The 20,497-nt window shown below is 40.9% G+C and overlaps 1 protein-coding gene across 4 annotated transcripts in view; it reads right to left on the bottom strand.

The window, feature by feature from the left end:
• nphp4 (nephronophthisis 4) overlaps positions 1-20,497 on the bottom strand; it is a 137,523-nt gene that overhangs the window by 1,241 nt on the left and 115,785 nt on the right. For 3 of the 4 annotated variants that reach the window (XM_086214300.1, XM_086214302.1, XM_086214303.1), the window contains 9 exons: positions 18,672-18,895; positions 13,480-13,669; positions 12,839-12,922; positions 8,812-8,977; positions 8,210-8,286; positions 7,893-7,978; positions 5,815-5,986; positions 3,358-3,537; positions 2,734-2,877 (listed from right to left, as the gene is read on the bottom strand). In XM_086214300.1, coding sequence (XP_086070426.1) covers positions 2,734-2,877; positions 3,358-3,537; positions 5,815-5,986; positions 7,893-7,978; positions 8,210-8,286; positions 8,812-8,977; positions 12,839-12,922; positions 13,480-13,669; positions 18,672-18,895 — 1,323 coding nt within the window. The remainder of the gene's footprint in view (positions 1-2,733; positions 2,878-3,357; positions 3,538-5,814; positions 5,987-7,892; positions 7,979-8,209; positions 8,287-8,811; positions 8,978-12,838; positions 12,923-13,479; positions 13,670-18,671; positions 18,896-20,497) is intronic. The other variant, XM_086214301.1, reaches the window with a different exon arrangement.

Here is a 20,497-nt window from a genome sequence, read left to right as displayed (position 1 = left end):
TTGGCTAAGTTTGATGTTGACAGGTCTCTGATGACTTTGTTTAACAGATCTTTTATTGAGTCGATCCTCACATTTCCCTTCATCTGTTGTTATATTTTCCTCACTCTAAAACAGAAAATTGCATCAACAAAAGAGATCAAGGGGCTGTAGCAATATTACATGTACAAGAAAAGAAGAGTCTATGAAAACCGTTTAGAATCTGTCTTTCTGACAGTTTCAGACCTTCCTATAGTGCTGATCAACTCCAGCAGGAAAAGATTAATGACAGATGAAATGAGCTCATCAACAAAGCTCACTGCTAACGAGCTGTTGCATTTAATGTATTTATTGATCACGTGTGTTTCAGTGATTGACTTTATCAGTTTTGATTGACCCCCCCCCCCCGCAACATCCATCCATCCATCCATTTTTTACCGCTTATCCTGTTAAGGGGGGGGGGGGGGGGGCTGGAGCCTATCCCAGCAGCCTTCAGGCGAGAGGCGAGGTTCACCCTGGACAGGTCTCCAGTCCATCACAGGACCAACACATAGAGACAGACAACCATTCACACTCACAGTCACACCTACAGTCAATTTAGAGTATCAATCAGCTTCGTCCCCTCTTGATGTCTTTGGACTGTGGGAGGAAGCTGGAGTACCAGAGAGAACCCACACAGGAACAGGGAGGACATGCAGACTCCACACAGAAAGATCCCGTGCTGGAGCCGGGACTCCAACCCGGAACCTTCTTGCTGTGAGGAGACAGTGCTGACCACTGCACCACTGTGCCGCCCCTCTGCAACATATAGATTGTAATTTATCGTATGTGTGTGTGTGTGTGTGTGTGTGTGTGTGTGTGTGTGTGTGTGTGTGTGTGTGTGTTTTCACTAGTTCTCTGGCTCCCCCCGTAACTGGGATGTCATAGGTGATACTGGAGTTGCAGCAGAAAAGAAGCTCATAGCAGCAGCAGTTCGTGGTGTCTTTCACACAGAAGTGCTGCTAGCGTTAGTACTTGTCATAAACAACGGTGGACAGATGAAAGAGGCACATGTGGAGGAGAGATTTATTCCTCTGGTGTGGCAGTAAACACAACACTTGGGAACAATGATAACTCGACTATGTTGTGAGTTTAACAAGATATTCGGGGATGACGTACAGTAATGGGAAGTGAAATAGACAGCAGAGTTCTGCACTGACACATGGGGGACCGAGCTACACCACAGGTACCATAGAGAAACTTCCTCAGTGGGCCAGGAAGGGGCTTCTGGGGACCGTCAAAGCTCTTGCACCACGGATGTGAAGTGTCCCAGGTGCGCAGGCCTGGAATACACTGGCTGAAGTACTCCTACTTTCAACTCCTTCTGCTTTACTCCTAGATTTAATCTGGATTTTAACCTTTGCCTGTTTAGCTCGGACGGAACTGAATCTGCGCCTGAAATTCCTCACCTCCTGTGAGATCCAGCAACTCCCTGGCGACTTGATTTCAGACAACACAGGGTATCAAATGTGTCTCCATGTGTCCTTAATGCTAGCGGGGCAAACCATGTATGGAAGGTACCTGGAGCCTCACTGACAAGATGGAAAAAAATAATAGGGCGGTTTTCTGTCGGCCCATCTCCTTCTGTCTAATTGATGGAGTCTTTTCTGGACAGGAGCAGTGGGGTTCCTTAATAGCTGCATGCCATTCACTTATTTGTTCATTTACAAGGCAGGTTTTTGCAATTTGTTTTTCCATTTCATCACACCTCGGCAAATGAAAGGAAATAATGGCAGCGACTCGACGACTTCATGTCTCTGTGTGTTTGAATCAGACACTTTTATGACAGGAACATCGTAAAATAACATTGGAAACAATTTATTTTTATTTCTGTCTTTGTTTTCTTTAGGAAAAAGAGGACATCACTTGAAAAGTCAACAAAGTAGTTAGAAATTATTGATGTTTTTTATGATATCCATTCATATCTGTTTACAAGAAACTTTGAAAGTTTTACGGGGAAGTTTTAGATGGTTGGGTGTGTGCGGGTCATCCTCAACGATTGAGGACAGTTTCCACTGTAAGTATGAGTCACACTCTAATAATCCTTGTGGGAGTTGCCAGAAAAAAGACATCATTTTTATTGATGATGTATGATAAAGGCTGTAAAGAATTAAATTAAAAATTGTATGATGTATGATTCCCCCTAAAATTCATTATTGATGGGACACGGCAACTTTCCGTGAATTATGCTCGTTGTTCATCTTCAGCAGAGCCACTCAAGCAGACAGACACCCTTCCGTCCTCTGTGCAACAGTACAGGCCACAGAGATCAGCTGACCACGAGTTAGCCTAGCACTACCTATGATAGCGGATGGGCAGGTTAGCTTAGATGAATCAAAACTAATCAGAAACACCTTGATTGGACTCACCATGTATGTTTTGGCAAAATCTTAGGATAGTTGACAAAATATGATTTACCTGTTATTTATATTATTCATGGAGGCAGGAAAGAGAAGCGATCAAAAAGTATGTTGGTTGTAATGATTTAGTATTGTTTTTTACAGCTGAGGCTTAGTGAGTTGATAATATGGTAAAAAAAAATAATAATAATAATTAGAACCGCCATCAGATGAAACTACCTGTAGTGATCCAAGTCTCAACTTCCTTCAAACACTTCTGAGAGAAATCTTTTTCTTTTTTTGCCGATCTGTTAATCTCAGTATTGACCGAGCTTGTAATGAAAGTTGGAGAACTGCAGGTTTTTCTCTCTTATCTCACCTGGAACTGATCCTCTTTGAACTGCAGCAGGTCTGGATGGTCAGAGCGGAGCAGGAACACGCGGCTGCTGGTGTACGGGTTTGTGTAGGTGATTTTCCTGGAGCTTCCTCGACCGCCATTGACTGGGACACACACTTCAAAAGCCTGCACACAAAGGTACACACAGACAATTAGTGGCCGTTTTTTCTTTAAATGACTGCATACATTATGACATGTAGATATAATTGGGTGCATATAAAGCTCCTGCATTATTAAGAACCTTATATTCTGTGGTGTTAGATAACAGAATGAATACATTCTCATGTTCAACTTTTGTTAACATTGACATCTAAAATTTGAACTCAACTTTAAAATTTAAAACTGAGCGAAACAGACAGCATACTAGCCTGTTTACACACTATTCTATTTTCATCAGTATATCCAAAAGAAACACTGCTGCACAAAGTAATTTTAAGTGATAAAATGTGCCAATCTTTGTGACTGACAGCTAAGAAGATCTGTGAAAGATAAGTTGACTTAAAGTGTATTAAAGTGTCACTTGGAGCAAAAAGCTGCCCTCAGAGGAGCAGTGCTTCGACTCCAGATGAAGACATGATGAAATGCACTCTGAGTAATTAATACCACCTTGGACAGTACGGGCCGTTGGACACTGAGACTGAGCAGCCAGGCGTTGACCAGCTGCCGTTGCTCCACATCCACTGCGTTAACATACAGGAAACGGCCTCCTGCCCGCCACGGCTGCACCTTCAGCTGGAGCTCCTGCACAGCTGCCGGAGGCAAAACGAACACACCTTTAGGATCCACCTGCAGAGACGGTACGAGAACACTGGTTGACTGGGTTTGGCAGAGAGGCGTGGGGTTGCAGATGTTGAAAATATGTCTTTCATGTAGAGAATATGAAAGAAAAGAATCAGTCACAGTTAACAGATGCAATTAGGGGGAAAAATGCATAGCAAGGGGCAGAATTAATGGCAAAAGATGGTTAAAAAAACTGAAGAAATCAGAGCAAGTGTACAGATTACAGGAAAGAGAGAGGGCGATCAAAAAGAGGTGGCAGACAATGAAACGTGAGAAAGTCGAGAGAGAGAGAACACTGACAGAAGGATATGAGAATGAGATTTACTGTGCGGCTCCTTTTCAATCTGTTGAGAAAAGCAAAGCTATTCTCTGGAGGCGAGCTTTATCCTGTTTTATAAGACTCCTCCGAAGCATTCCGCGGTGAGCTAACCTGCCGAGAGTCAGATCAAAGCGGCCGCTGATGCATACGGTGAAATCTTTTAAAAATACATCTGTCGCTTTTTCAGCCAGTACCCTATTTCTTCAAGGAAAAACACGTTTGGGTACTGTAGGCACCCATGGTGACAGTGTATCACATCACCTCTAAAAAAAATATATATCTATGCGATGCCCTTTTAAAGCAGAGACACAGTGTGATACTCTCGCCTCTTGTATGCAGTTATGAATAAGAAGCACTCCATGAAAAACAAAGGGCAATCTGACACTCGTGGAACATTTGTTCAGAGAGAACACAGACATTTTTCATTTGTCCCTGTTGTGTCAAATTGGGTTATAACATGATCTGGCATGATTAAAGGAAACAATAGAGAAACCTGATAGAAACGGAAATACATGAACAAAACCATTATGCTGTCAGACTACATTTGTACATTCTTGGTGATGAACTGACTCTTAATCTGAAAGTTGCTACAAAAGAGACTGTCCTGTCTTTTCTTGTATGTTGCTCTTGAATAATTTCAAGATTTTAAAGAAGCCTTTGGTTTTGTTTTGTTTTTTTTGGTCTTGAAATAGAAAAATGATCATTGGATGTAATCCATGACCTGATTCAGACACCTTTAACCCTGCTGCCTTCATTTGGAAGAGAGGTGTGGCTCTTATTTTGAGGCAGCACAAAGTAACTGTAAACTTGGTCCAATGTCTACAGTGCGGTGTTTTTACTGCTATTTAAAGGGTGCAATGTTTTAGACACTTAGCTGCTCGGATCTACGTTCACGCTTTTTAAACAAAGGAAGAAGGGAAAATGATCGTCTGCTTCAGGGAACTTCGGTGTGAACGTGTGACTTTCCATTGTGAGACATTTCAACCAGCAAATGTAAAAAAATAAATAAAAAGGGATTCTACAGGACCGTCGAACCTTGAGAAAGTTGTTTTTAGTTGTTGTTTCCTCATGAGAAAGTGTGTTAGTTTCTCAAACCTGATGGATACAGGAACTAATAGCAATAAGCTAAGGTAGACAGGCACCTGGCTCATGAAAGGGAATGATACTGTGATTGGTTATATTTGTGTTACACCTACAACACTCCTAATTAAGGGACCAATGGTGCTGGATTTAGCCACCAAAACATTCATCCATAACTGATTTGAATGCACTTCAGTTCACTAAATTAGGGCCCAAAGTCTCACTGATCCCTTCCTGCATACATATTTTGAAAAGCTGAATCTTTATCTAAACAGACAGCCAAATAATTCAACCTCAACACAAAACTAAGCTGATCAAAACAGACTCAAACATTGGAGAACAGCATTCATGATGCTCCATCAATTTATGAGCAGCTGTCATCCAAAAGAGCAGCATGTGAGTTCTTCCTGCTCTTCACAGTTCATACTCTCCATCTGGTTAAAAAACAAACAAACAACCCCCCCCCAAAAAAAACAGCGTTTTCAAGAGTGACGACTATGAGGCATCACTTAATCAGAGCCGACACTCGGCCACTCAAACCCACACGGGTATTAGACATACTGACACGCGGATCAGAGTCTCTCCCTCACGCTCTCCCACCAACTATTGTTTGCATGGGGCTTTTTCTGGCAAACAAATGGAGCAATTAACACCCAAACACTCTCTCTCTCTCTCTCCGTCTCTATGGCTCTTAATAAGAGAGTGTTAACCAAGTCAGAAGGAGTGTGAGGTTGCTTTGAACTTGCAAGGAAAAAAATGCAGCATAATTTGACTTCCCTTCAAAAAGAGGAAAAGCTGTGCTAATCTGGTGCCAGCATCAATGGACAGCCTAATAAAGTAACGAGATTTCTAATTTAGAACACCTATTAACTGAGGACGTATACCTTAATCTCCAGAGGGTGTGATGAGAAACATTTGACCTTCCGAACGGCCTGTTTTCCCTTCAACACCAGTGATTGACAGCTGCGCTGGCCAGTCACACAGCTGATGTCCACGCGCTCCATGAAGTGCACGTAAATCTTCCAGATCTGAGACGGCGCTGCCGTCCACTCGTCACTACAGAGAAAAAACATCATCAGGAACAATTTAGATGAAGTCCCCCCGGAGACGTGGCAGGATCGGCATGAGGTCGAAGATGAGGACAGCTGACCTACGGGTGTGCTAGCATTTTAATGAGCAGCAACATCTTCATCATCGCTGCTGAGACAAAGGAAATTCAGTCTCAGCGGCCCTTGCTGACTGTGAGGGCTGTGAGTGGGAGGTGAGGTAGTCACATACTCAGCCTTGCTCGGTGACAAGGAGCATTCAGGGGTGTTAGGATTCAAGATCTGGGTTCTGGAGGCAGGCAGAATATGACTAATCGTGAACTGAAGCAGCTGATGGGTTCTATTTGAGTTTGTAGTCTGCAGATTTACATACCTACATTTCATTCCATCGCAATAGGTGTTCCATTTATGTTTTATTATACAGCTGTTTCCTTAAAATGAGGCAAACAGCCCTGAGTCACTGAGCCCTGAGAGATGCCTGATTTCAGCAGTAAAACAAAGTAATAAAGGTCCTTCGGGATGAGGTTCACTGTCCAAATCTGGTTGTGAGCTGTGCTGCACAGTCTGACGGAATAAATCATATTGAAAATTATTGTGATATATTGTTAAGACTGAGCTGCTTGGTTATCAAGAAAAAAATATTAAAAAAAAAAATACTGTTAATTTCAAAATGTGTATTTTTCAGCTCAAGTATAAAACTTACACCAATGTTAAAAAAGTGCAAAAACCTATCTCCCTCGTAGTGTTTCACAACAATCATCCATCCATCCATCCATCCATCCATCCATCGTCTTCCGCTTGTTCCTGTTAAGGGTCGCAGGGGGGCTGGAGCCTATCCCAGCAGCTACGGGCGAGAGGCGGGGTTCACCCTGGACAGGTCACCAGTCCATCCCAGGGCCAACACACACAGACAAACAACCATCTCACATTCTTACCGACGGTCAATTTAGAGTTTTCACAACAAAAATTGTACTGAATCAAATGAACTGCAGTAACTGTAATTACATAAAAAGCCATCGAAGTTGTGTTTAACAAAGTAATTGCATATCAAATATTTGCCCAGGCCACCTATTGGCTGATTCCGCCTGTGTCTCAAAATACTTTAATTTGTTTTTATAATCATCATGACCAGGGGATTGAAAAGAGTTCATGTTGGAGCAGTTGTTCATTGCGTTGGAATTATAGAGATTTATTCAAACCTGAGTAATTACAGCTCCTTTTTTGTTGGTCAGCATTCAAAATGATTTCATTAGCAGCAAAATAAGGTGCCACTTACTTGTGTTCATGCTTTAATTAGCATTACATTTGTATTTTATGCACTTTGACAAGGACAAACTCGCATGTTTTTGCAACCTAGGAGCTGTAGCGAAACTAGACAAACTAGACTTCTTTGTAGACAAAGAAGAAAACTGATGTAGACTAAATGTGGATGTTAACAAAGCGTCTCTGAAAAGGCTCCGACAAACTAGCATTGCAAATGTCCTTGGTTAAAAAAATAAATAAAACCATCAAGCTTTCAGCACACTAGCTTGGTTTCAAAGATGCATTCAATGTGTCTGGGAGAGAAACACTCTGTTGCTTTGAGAAACCTTCAGTGTGTAAAATTAAAAAGAGGGCTTCCAATGGATAACGAAACTGAGGCCGATCAGTTCAGCAGGAAAGACACAACCAGGAAAACTTCCATCGGGGTTGTGGAAACACTGACCCTGCATATTAAATATTGGTCTAATCCCGATGGGGCTTTAGGAGAGCAGAGGACAGGTCTGTAACTTCAGGCAGTCGGACCACCAAATCTCCATTTGATGAGTTAATTAAACCTGCATGAACAATTTAATTAGTCCAATAAGAATGCCTCTTCAGGCTGAACTGTGTCTCTTCACTGTGCACTATATGGTTGCTCAGTAAATAATACATACGTGAAGACCATCACAAAGAACATTTTTATGTGTGGACTGGGACTCCCAGGCACTTTCAAGTACACATCCTGAGGCTCCCCTGGCACCTGGATGGAAACAGAGTAACAGAGAGAAAGTTGTTAAAGTGGAGGGGTAAAAGGAGGCATATATAAAAGAAAGCTTGCATTAACACTTTAAAGGGGAGCGGTATAAAGGCGAGTCTTAAGTGTGTCAAAACACAACTCAATAAAGTGCTTAGCCTCTCCAATGGTGCGGAAACTATCAGCTAGTATCAGTGTGGTCTGGAAGCATGTAAGAACATCACGTCATTCTCTTACCAGCATCCTTGTCTGGCAGATGATGTTCGGGTCACTGCAGTGAACGGCAATGTGAGTCCTGGCATCTGGATCTCCTGCTGATTCACCCATTAAAGAAAAAGAAAAATGTCGTATTTATGTACTTGAGGGATTTAACCCACAAGATCGATTAAACAGTTTTCTCATGACTGGAATCCAACCCATCTTAGGGGCGAGTTTTATGATAAATTACAGTCATGTATGCACATAAACATACAGTACAAGATGTGTGCCCTTTGTTTTTTTCTCTTTGTTTTTCATTTCCGGCGTCTCCACTGTTATTACCCTTTTTGGTGATGGAAATTATATTGTAATATTGCTTTGTTGATATGTTACTAAAAACACAATAAAGGGGATGTAGGGCGGATCATTCATCCTCATTTGTCGACCCACATACTATTAATGTTATTGTATCTATGCATGTGCATATCCATGTGTATGTTTATGTTGTCAGGGTACCTATTAACGCTGTATTCACCAGGCATGAAAGTAACACTGAAAATGAAACAATAAGAATAAAAAAGCAGTGAATCCAGAAACAGTCAAGGGGAGTAGGGACGGCTCCACGGAACAATCTGACCTACCTGTGACACCAGAGGGGGTGTGCCAGGGTGGCAGGCGGATGGACTTCTTAAGGAAGCAGAGCTCAGGGTGATAAAGTCGGAAAGTCTGGTCGACAACGTGGGGCGTCGGCTCCACGTTCACCTGGCAGATGGCCATCGGCTTGCCGTCTTCTCCTTTGAATGAAACCTGTGGAGGGAGAGGGAGAGGTCAGCAGTTTTAGCAGCATGCGAGTCCCCTGCAGGTTGTTAGAACTCCAGCAGTTAAATGATCATGGATCTTTGTAATTTAGCTGAGAGGTGGAAACGCAAAGTTTGATGGCAAGAACAGGAACATTCAGATGCTGAGACAGGGCAATACTCAAGCACAGCAGTTCCCAATGTACGTATAGCTTGTGACCCAGTACAAAATTCGACATTGTTGTCACATGTTATGGCCTTGACGTTCAGAGTGTCAGAGGTTTAAATACAAATTTGTTGTTGTTTTACACTCTGAAGAGGGGAAACAGACTAACACCCAACCAAAAGGTACCATTTTGAGAACATTTAAACGTTTGTAAAGCCAGAGATGTAGTGTTGCCCATAAATTATCTGGATTGTGGTATCAGTTATTCAGAATGAACCAATTATAGGGAAGGCAGAAGAACTAGTCTTGGAAACTCATAGAAAGCACGCGTGGAAGGATGGTTGCATCCTGCTGAGAGGGACTGTTTCTTTCTACTACTCACACTTTGTATTCTAGGTTGGCCTACTTCGTTGTGTGTAAGCTGGAAAACACTTGGTCCTGCACATCTCTTACCACAGTTTAGTGAAGCTTCCTCTCTCCTCTTTATAATTCCACAGACATTAAATAGCACAATAAAGATCACCGCATTCCCATTAATTTACAACCTAACAACTCCCAAGATCACAATAAAAATCTCCTGTCCAAGCATGTCTGTTTTAAATTTGTGTATCAGGGCTCAGATGATGCGACACAAAAGAACCAACATTAATTTGTTAAAGTTGCAAAGATGGATATGCAAAGCAAGAACTGTTCTGTTTTGAGGTTGCAACTAAGTTCCCTTTGTTCTGATGAGAGTGAATATGCACTTCTTAGATCCAAAGCCAAAACCTACAAAGACGGGGGAGAGAGCTGGTGATCAAAATCTTTGCTGGTAAAGAAAATATGGACCAAAAAAACTAAAGGGGATGCTAAATGAAAAAGGACTTAACTAAAGCAGGCTACAGGTACACCCAGACCACGACAGCTACATACTGTACGACACTGCTAGCTCTGTGCCTCAGACAGCATGAGGTGCCATAAGAATAATTTTAGTCCATACTGAAGAAATGACTATTTTAGTAGCTGTATAAATGAACATAACATCCAGAGACATTTGAAAACCAACCCCCATGCATGTCTCAAGTTGGTATACATGATAAAAGGGGTAGACCTCAAACTGGTCCCTGGGGTATCCCCGTGGTATTGACTCCCACACCCTGTATTCTTCCCTTGGGGTCCACATTCCTCAACTCTCTTTAGTGAAATACAAAACTCAAATTGACATGTTTTCTTCCTCAGGCAGTTGAGTTCTCAACAACATACACAACTTTTAAAAAAGCAGGCTTTGAGAAGTTTTTATTTAAAAATTCACTAGAGAGTATGATGATAATGGAGTACACTGTACATGTGCATAAAAAGATTGGCTTCAACTCAGCAACTGAAACCCCCACAGACCTGATGAATGTGCTTTGAAGTTTGCTGCATTAAAATAGCCCCTAGGATCTGTGCAAATCAACACAAATGTCTTCATACATACAGTATGCAGAAATTACATAAATACACTCACACACACACACACACACACACATATATATATATATATATATATATATATATATATATATATATATACAGTATATATACATACATATATACTTTTTTTTTTATTCTCTTATTCATACACACGCCAACCTATGCAAACACAGTGGATTGCTCTTCCTCTCTTGCTATCTCAAATACGTGTGATATACTGCACACTATCATATTTGCCTTTTAGGAACTAAATTATTCGGGAAAAAAAATGTACTCTAGGAAATGACTAAAAGTTAGTAAAGTTAGTGATGTAGATTAAAGATAACAATATGCAACATGAGAAATGTTATCCAAAATGTTGCTTTGGATAAATATGTTACGTTAAAAAAAACAACAAACATAATTAATATTGAAATAATGTGCGATAATTCCTGTCCCTTGTCCCGCTCTTTATGTTTTAGTTTCAAGATGCATCATTCACATTTTTAAACTGCACTTCACATCTACCATGACAGACAGTGATACTGATCCTGTGGCTCTATTTTCTTGATTATCATTGCTATTATTGTCATTATGTGTAAGGTTACACAATGATGCTTTAACAAACCACAAAGAGCAAAAATACCCAAACAAGATGCGTTAAATTTAAAAAGCAAAGCTCCCAAAGCAATACATTTGAAATGTATGTATTGGTGGTGTCTCATGTTATGTTATAGGCGTTGCATGGCTCAACACAACTTTGAAATAGAATCTGGATCGGTATATGGATCGGCACTCATCAATCGACCTGATCTGATATTCTCCATTTCAGTACTCCATCTCTGTTTTCGTTGATTCCCTGGCTTTCCCCCAATAATCAGGTTTGATTTTACACTTCCCCATCACACCTGAGGAATTTTTATGAAACTGTGTTAATCTGAAAGCCAAAGCAAGGCTCTTACATTTTGAAAGCCTGAGACAAAACCAGGACTTTCTCGATAATTTTTTTCTAGACAATATAGGACAACGTTCCCAGTGACAGAAGCCTTCCTGAGAACTGGATACCACATGTTAGCAGGAACTCCTTAGTAAGGAATTCCTCTCCCCACACTTCCTTCAATGATTCCCAGACTCACAGATGCTGACCCTTTCCACACAGCTGCTGTCCAAATGCTTGATGCATCAGATTTGTAGGCGCACGCTGACCTGAATGAGTAGCCGATATCTGGCTCTCGTGATATGTGCTGACTGACAGCGGCGCCAAAGCTGGCGTCCTGACAGCTCTGCTGTTGGGGCTTGTCAGTTTTAGCGGGACACATATTTGATCTAGACCTGACCTCTTTGACCTCTTGACAGGATTTTTGCTCAGAGCAGCAGTTCTGACACACAAATACACACCTACCGTAGGCAGACACACACATGCTTGGCAGACTTGCAAATATTTCATCATCCTGCGCAATGGGTACAGTACTCTGCATGAAGGGGATTACAACGAGGTACAGCAGGCTGGCGATTGACATCTTGTTTTTAGGAGCTTACAGCCACGTACCAATAAGGCAAGCTCAGACCGTCTGTACAGAAATGGCTGAAAATTCAATTTGAACCAATTCATGAGGAACAGAAGTTAATTTAGGTGACAGCTGTAGCACAAAGGGGCTGCAGAGTACGTTACATCACAAGGAGATAAAGAGGACATGGTCTTATCTCAAGTTCATCCAAACAAGCACTTTCTCATTGTTTCTCCCTCCTCTAAACTTCTTACATATTATCGATGGTTGAATAAGTGCTTAAAATGGCAAATAACTCCAGAGTAATAGAGTATATGCATGCTTCATTTAACTAGATTAGCCAGACGTGTCAAGCTGTTCTCCAATTGAAGGCAGTTTAACTCTCAAGCCTGACATGTTCCAGTTGAAGATAAAAAAAAAAAAAAAAAAGTTCAGTGAGATAAAAGTGATTTCCAGCGTATAATTTTGCTTGGCACTCTAGTCTGGCTAGTGTAACTTTTTAAATAGTTGACACTTCAAAGAGTTCTTTGTGTCTGAGCAGTGACTGTGTGGGAGAGGAAAGGAGGGAGTAGGCGGCACACTAGCTCTCCATGGAGGATTGTCTGAATGTGTGTGTGTGTGTGTGCGTGTGTGTGTGTGTGTATACAATAGATGTTGTTAGACTTAGGGATGTAGCAGAAGAGCTCAAGACTTGAGATCGAGATAAAGATGGCCTGCTACTGAGAAAATACTGCATGAGGCAGAGGCACATTGGCGAATTCTGTACCTTGACAGTTTTGGCAGCGACAATATTGGACAGATTCTTCTTGGCCAGCTGAGAAGACTTGCCTGTAGGTGGAAAGCCCGGACCCTGTGAGGAGTTGATAAAAAGTGGAATTCTTGTCAAAAATCGACCATCCATCCAATGATTACAAAGAAAACATCCCAACTGCGAATGATGAAACACAATAACAACAAATAATAAATGAGAACTAAAGTGTTTGTAGCGCGGCTTGTGTAAATGGCAGTTATATCCTGCTGTCCTTTTGGCATCAAATGACCTGTCAAGCATGAATTATCTTAACTTGCCTTTGGAATAGATCATCTATAGTTAATAATCCTTGAGGTGTTGTGACATATCAATGACATTTCAGTTTTTCCCCACTCCATCTTTTATTCCCCTGGCTTTCTCACACCAAAACCCCCTCTTCAGCCAAAAGGGCAAAACAATTTCTAAATATTTTCCTGAACTGGACTCAACAAATAGACGAAGGTGACAGAAGTCAGTTTGATATCTCAACAGTTGTGATTGAATAATGTAGTGATGCTCTTAAAATAAACTTAACCTGACGCATGAATACAATAAAGCTGGTCAAAAATACTACTTCCTGTTTGAATTATCATACATCATGTGGTTTTCATAATTACCTGAGGGGACATGGCATGGTTGCACAGGAAGCTCTGGTATTTCAGGGGAACATGGAGGCTCTCTTTCGGACGAAGGAAAATTCTTGGACCCGGGGCGTTGTCCTCCAAGTGGAACATGTTCTCTTCCACTGAGGTAGGAGTTTTGGTTAGTGCTTTGAAGTAGCGCCACTCCTCTGTGTTGGTAATGACACTGGATGGAAAGATTAAAGGATATGAGTGAGATTAAAGCACATATATGAGTCCATCAAGGATCAAAGAAGGACTAATTGATCAGGAATTAACAACAACAACAACAACAACAACAAAAATCTCATTTCCAAACTTTACCACATTCATTTCTCCATCTTAAAATATGCTGAACAGAACAACTTATACTGATGCTTTGACAAGACGTTTAGCTAAAATGATAATACTAATGCCAGCATTGTGGGTAATGTGGTACACGAAAATACAGTCAATTAACTCAGAAGGCTTTGGAACATGAACATGCTCATTAAATTTCATGACAATCTGGTAATTTGATTTTGAAATGTTCTGTGTGCAAACTGGCTTCAATTATGTCATGAAGGCAGTTCCAGCAGTAAACTCACAAGCTGTAAATTATGAAAGTGGTTCATCGACTGGTGAGCATGAAGGTACCTGAAAATGCCAGTTTGCTTTTCTAGTAATGGGGGGGGGGGGGGGGGGGGGGGATACCTGTTGGTAGCACGACAGTGAAACTTATTGTTTTACTAAACTCAGAAGAATTCACAAACTTCTTTTAAACAATGGCTGCTAACTAACTGTTGCTGAGGGTGAGCAAAACCCCGACTAAAGCTTTTCAGGGTAACGGGGGCTCAGACAATGACAGCACCACCAAGCTGAGATGTCAAAGAACCTGATCCGTTTTACCAGTCTCTGCAGCAGTCAGCGGCTTGCTTACCATCCTGACTGCCTGCGACCCACTCTGGAATAGAAAGGCCAACTTGCATCCTTGCACAGGTAAATGATTTAATGGACTGTTTTGTGTTCAAAAACTTGGGCTGTTGATCTCATTATCGTTATCGCATACAACTCTCAGCTGCAGGAGACACTCTTTCCTGGCTGAGTAGTACTGCCTATAATTATAAACCTGACCTTGATGTAAATGGCTGACTCTTAAAAAATTCCCAAATCTGTTCGCAATGTAGAAGTGCTTGAATTTATCTCTCCACCTTCACCTCTTCTGTACTGTGTCATTGTGCTTGACTTAACACTTAGAATACTTTTTGCTAATATTTTCCTTTTTTCCTGTATTTCATGCGATTTTCCTCTTTTTTTTGTGTGAAAAAAAAGTCCGAAGTACAAACAACTATGAAAAAGACTAAGACTATTCTGATTTTAAATCATCATCTTCATAAATTCTAAATGCATAAACTAACACTCACTCCAGCAATGTGAAGTTCATTGGAAAAATGACCGATTACAGTCAACTGAAATTTCGTGGTCAAGCAGTCAATACACTGTTTGTTTTGAATGCTTTCCATTTAACAGCCAAAAACAGCTTCCATAAAGGTGTGTGTTGGTCAAAGCCCCCTGCCTATATCCAACAAATGGATTTCTAGGCAGAAAGGAAGAGATAACACATTCCAACAGAGGAAGGTCTCGTCTCCACTCTCTTCATTTGAATGCAAAAATTTCATGCACAAAAGCAGAAAGGGAAGTGGTGCTTTAAACTTCAAAGGCTTTGATCCTCAGGCATGGAAAGGGGAATTTCTCTCAATAGGAGAGCATATGAATTATTCAGGGTCCCACCTCTCTGACATTAGGACGAGATGCAACAGTAAATTCAGTGAAATCTATTTGGAGGTCCCCACCTATGTATTTATAATAAAACACTTGTGGCTTTGTGTTTCAACTGAGCCACAACAAGAAACCATGGATTGATTCTCTTTTAAAAGATAGAAACTAGGACAAGTTTTGAGGTGAAGAGGACAGACTGAGACAAATAGAAAGAACAAAATAAAGACGGTGATTAATGGAGGAATATCAAGGGAGAAAATTGAATGGATGCAGAGTTTAGGAAGCACAGACATGCCGAGAGGAAGACAGATAATGAGAGGGAGAAATAATGAGAGGGAAAGCATGACAGCAACAGAGGAGCTGTGGCGTTCCCTATCTTTCCGCTCGCCGGCAGCCATGGCTTACACTAGGCTCTGTGAGGCCAAGTGTAAAAGGTAGCCATGCAAAATGGATGGCAACAGGTAGGACGAACGTGTCCTCCATGTCAAGAGGAGCCCCTGGGCTCTCAACAACTGCAAACATCAAAGCTACAGCTAGGTTAGCCAATCTCTAAGTACTCTCTGTTCAAAGCCTGGTGCTGGATTTTGGGTTGGGGTCAGACTTTTTCTCCTTTTATTTTTGTAGAACAAAGTGGTCTAACCCACAGCCTTGTTTGTGTTCTCAAGTAAGCTCCTAGTCAAATATTGGAGTATTGACAAGAAAGTAACAGCAGATAGTTGCATCGATAGATGCACCGATGAAGCAGTCCACACAGGCTAGAACAGCAAACAGAGGTACAGGCACAGTTTTGTTTTGCTTGTTTGTTTTATCTTTCCAGAGACTCAGAAGATGATCAGAGGGAAAAGAATTGTAAAATCTATCGTTCCTAATAAATGATGCACACACGGAAACAATACAGGCTGGAAGATCCCTGTGCAGCTCTTACCAAATCTGATTCAGATTCAGATTCAGACGACTTTATTTGTCCTAAAAGGCAATTCAGTTTCTCCAGTCTACCAGAGCACAGACACAAACACAACAGTATGTTAGAGATAGCTGGCCAGTGTATGGGCAAACGGTGCACACAAGGACCAAGTGCAATTCAAATTAAGTGCAGATATGTAAATAAATACAATACTGAAAGAATTATAAAAATCAAATCTGCAGGAAGATTCCAGACGTACTGTAACTCAAGTCTTGTAGCAAGTGTGAGCTTTTTCAGTGTGCGCCTGTGTGTTTTTGGGATACGACTACTTGCACTGAGCCAAGGATTTTCTCAGTCTCAACATGGCTACATGCAACTGTCATAGCTAAACACTAATTACTCTGAAGTGTATTGTTACAAGTGCATCTTAATACACTATAACTGGATAAACTATTACGCCTGAGATGTTTCTACAAACTGTTTGCCATCTTCAAATATGAGACAGCTAATATTTCATTGTAGTGGTAAAATATTCTTATCTGATTACACAACGTGTAAAGGAACAACCTGATAAGGCCTTCCCCAAAAAAGAGCCTTGTGTGGACAAGATTGTCACAGTAAGACTCCTGGTCCCCACCCCCAAACAACCTTATCATTTTAAAACTCAGGAAAATATTTCAATCCTTAATACAGACATGGGGGTGAGGTTTCTGGCTCTTGGAGGAGGCAGCAGATGGTTTGGTGTAAAGTGACATGCTGCCTCCTTGGGAAATAAATAAATAAACCTGAAGGCGCTAATCTGGCAAGAGGACAGATGCAAGGATTGATGACTCTCAATTAGACCTGGTAAACCCGATGGCAGTGCTAATGCCATAATGATTCATCCATGGCGCACTCCAACCTTTGTTGATCAATGCGGTATATGTTAATCTGAAGCTCAGCCATGAGCGGAATACATAACAAATGACTCAGAGTGAGGGGATTAACAACAACGCTAACTGGAGGAAACAAACACGGCGCGAATACCACGAACGGGTGATCCAGGAATCATCAATCATAATGGCCGCAATGTTTGGATTGATGGGGGTGTTTAGCATCTCACTGGATCTCATGTTTATATCTGTGTCAAGGACAACTGATTGTGCGAGGTGCTAAAATGCTATTTGTTCAGTAGCTCAGAGAGCGTGTGTGTGTGTGCGCGCGCGGGAAATAAAGTGAAATGCGACAAAATTCTACAATGTGGACAGACAAAAGGAGGATTTGTCGAATTCATGCGAACAGACACACACACACACACCAAATGTGTCCGTAAAAGCAAAAATATTTTGTTTGTTCATGAATTTAAAACAAAGGAAAAAAATCTCAGAATTTTAGGGAAATTGAAACCTTTCCAGCATGTGCTCTCACACAAAGAAAAACTCTTTCCCTTTTATTAGACAATTCAAAGTTGAAATAACGTACCACACAAAGAGGATGTGACAAATCAGTACACGAGCAAATAATTTCTCTCTTAATCTGCTAGCGCTAGTGATTCCAGTAAGACTTTACAATATGGAGACATTAATAACTGTCTGTAAATGTTTGGTTAGTTAAGCATTAGTTAGCTAACAGTTCTCAGAATAACTTACTAAAGGTGTTAACTCTAGGGATTACAGAGTAGATGGGCTAAGGTTATGGGTGTAAAAGGTGCTGTTGAAGAATGACTAAATGTTGGTTCATCAAGCACTCTTGAGTATAACCAAGCATTAACTAATGTTATTAATGTACCCTCAATGTCAAGTGTTACCGTGACTCTACAACTGTAATGGCTCGTAAACGTTGAAACTGTCTTTTTTAGATGCAGGTTTAAATTTTCAGTCCTGATATCAAGATGCAGCTGGTTGTCATGAGAGATAAATAAAACATAATATATCATATTCAGCAGATTAAATGAAAACCGACCGTGAAGACTGATGCCAGCAGTGCTTTGATGTTGTGCTTGAGGTAAGGTATCTTGGTTTGTTTGGACTCCTTTTATCAATATTGGTTCATGTCCAGGAAAATGTTGCTTCATTTTGCCCTCAAGAACTGACTTTTTTTAAAAAATCTGATTTTCCAAGGTGTTGCATGGAGTCTTTGTTTCCTTGACAGGCAGTGGAAGACTAAAAACCACATTACAAACCAAAGCTCTAGATACTAAAGGTTAAGTGGGAGGACACGGCATCATTTCCTAACCAGGAGGAAAATATGTTCTACGAGCTTTCTCCCGAGCTAAGTCGTCATCTTTGGAAACACATTTAGAACGTGTGAACGCAGTTTCATGGCAGGGCAGGGCTTGTTACGGCCTCATAATGGTTAAAGCTGAAACACATGCAGCGCAAACACACATGCTCACAGTTGGAGTGTTGGACAGGAGGCAGACTCACAAAATTGTAAAAGTCCTCTCAGTCGATGAAAACACCATCTATTGAGGGATAACAGTCTGACACCACCTCGCTGTCAACACACTGATTTGGGTTTTAATGGTTTACAGAGCACACAGTCTTACCTGAGCTCAGGATCATCACTGACGATGGTGACCGTCTGGGGTATATTAAAGGGGTTTTTAAGGACGAACTCCATGTACTCAGCAGAGCCCAGGCTGGCGTAGAGCAGGTGATGGGTGGTGATGCCCTGGCTAAGCATGTTGGCGATGCTCTCTGCCTTGTTGAGGTCGTCGCAGGGTTTGAACTGGGAGGGATCTCTGGGCAACCGGGCTTCCTTCATCCAATCCTAACAACAAAGAAGAAATGGAGAAAGCAGAAAAAAGATGATAACGACACCTGATAATATCAAAACAAACTGTTAACACTGAGTTCAGACTGAGTTTGCATGCTGTTTGCGTGTGCAAAATAAAACATTTCCAACACTTCAGGAGTCTTGGCCTGGTGGTCGGCTCCCATCAGCAACCACCCCAGCTGCAGTTTATATCTATGTTTGTCCAGACTCTGAATGTACTGTGTGTGCTGAGGACTGCAAACTAAATCAGTCATCATTATTTCAGAGTTGGGAGTTACTGAAATGACATAGAACGATGGCCAGAAAGACAGTTGTAATAAAACATTACGATTTCACATTGAAGGCTAACTTTGACCTTTTGAGTGTAAAGTACAATCACTTTATTATTTCATGGTATTTGACATTTATCTAACATTTTCTTCCTTGTGTTTAATTAAAATTTTGGCTCGATTTCAAGGAATTCATTTAAGACCTTACCAGGATGTCGTATTCACGAGAACGGGCTGGACAAATGGACAAAAAACTCAAAGCCTCGGAGGATTAAATCTTTCGGCTAAGCTGCTGGCTGATTTAAAACTTAAATCTTATCACATCCTACATTTCAGGATTGACATCTCAACTGCACTCTTATTATATCTGAAACACTGGCAAAAATAAAATATGGGTTTAAGAAGAATAAAGAAACAGATATGTTATAATAACGTATTCTTTAAGAGAAACACACCTATGACTTCATTCTTATAGGCTTTACTGTGACAAGTATCAGTCCTGAGAATATCTTTTTAAAACCATAAGCGCAATTACACTTAACAGTTGTTCAAAAACACCATAACCTTATGAATATTTAGAGAAAGATTAATATAATGAGGTAGAGAATGATCTCTGTGCAGGAAATTTCCTCAACTTCTGGGTTGTAAAAACTATTTTAAGCGGGCCCTAAGAGTCGATGTATCCTCTTCATTTTAGAACAGCATCACAGTCTGTGCCGAAACCAATTTCAGCATCCATAAGTCATTACATTTAGTTATTTATTTATCAAACTATTTTAAAAATGAGCTGTAGGTCAACTAAGTTAGAGTCCATGGCTGTGCTGGAGAACATTTTCCTGGACTGTATGACATGACAGTTTCTGGCCATTAGGTTATAGGGGGAAAAAAAAAAAGAAAAAGAAAAAGACCAGTACCTACAATATATCTCACACCTGAAATTGACTTCCAAAGTCAGCGTGGTTGATTGAAATGTCTCAGGCAAAATAAGATTGCGTTTCCTCAGGTTTAGCACACTGAAATTATGCTGAGAAAAAACCTAGTTCAAATTAAGTTGTGGCTACCTGCCCAGAAAAGTGAAATCCAAAATGGACTGTGAAGTAAATCTTCTTGTGCGAGCAGGAGTCAGTTTCTATTCCACCAAGTATTGGCTGTTAGGAGTGTGTGAGACAAGGAAAACACCAGGCTTAACAGAAGAAATATAACAGACGTGCACCTCAGCCAAAATCACATTGAGCATGTGCACCCATTTGTGAAAGTACATGATGTGCCTTCAGGTGGAAGAACAATTAACACCTTCTTGTACAGTCATTAAAACACAGAGGGTTGA

This window comes from Aulostomus chinensis, chromosome 9 (genome assembly GCF_037954235.1).
Source record: "Aulostomus chinensis isolate RoL2024-O1b breed Wild chromosome 9, RoL_Achi_v1.0, whole genome shotgun sequence".
Lineage (NCBI taxonomy): Eukaryota > Metazoa > Chordata > Actinopteri > Syngnathiformes > Aulostomidae > Aulostomus > Aulostomus chinensis.
Note: the sequence above shows the minus strand (reverse complement) of the source record. Positions and strands in the feature narration are given on the sequence as shown.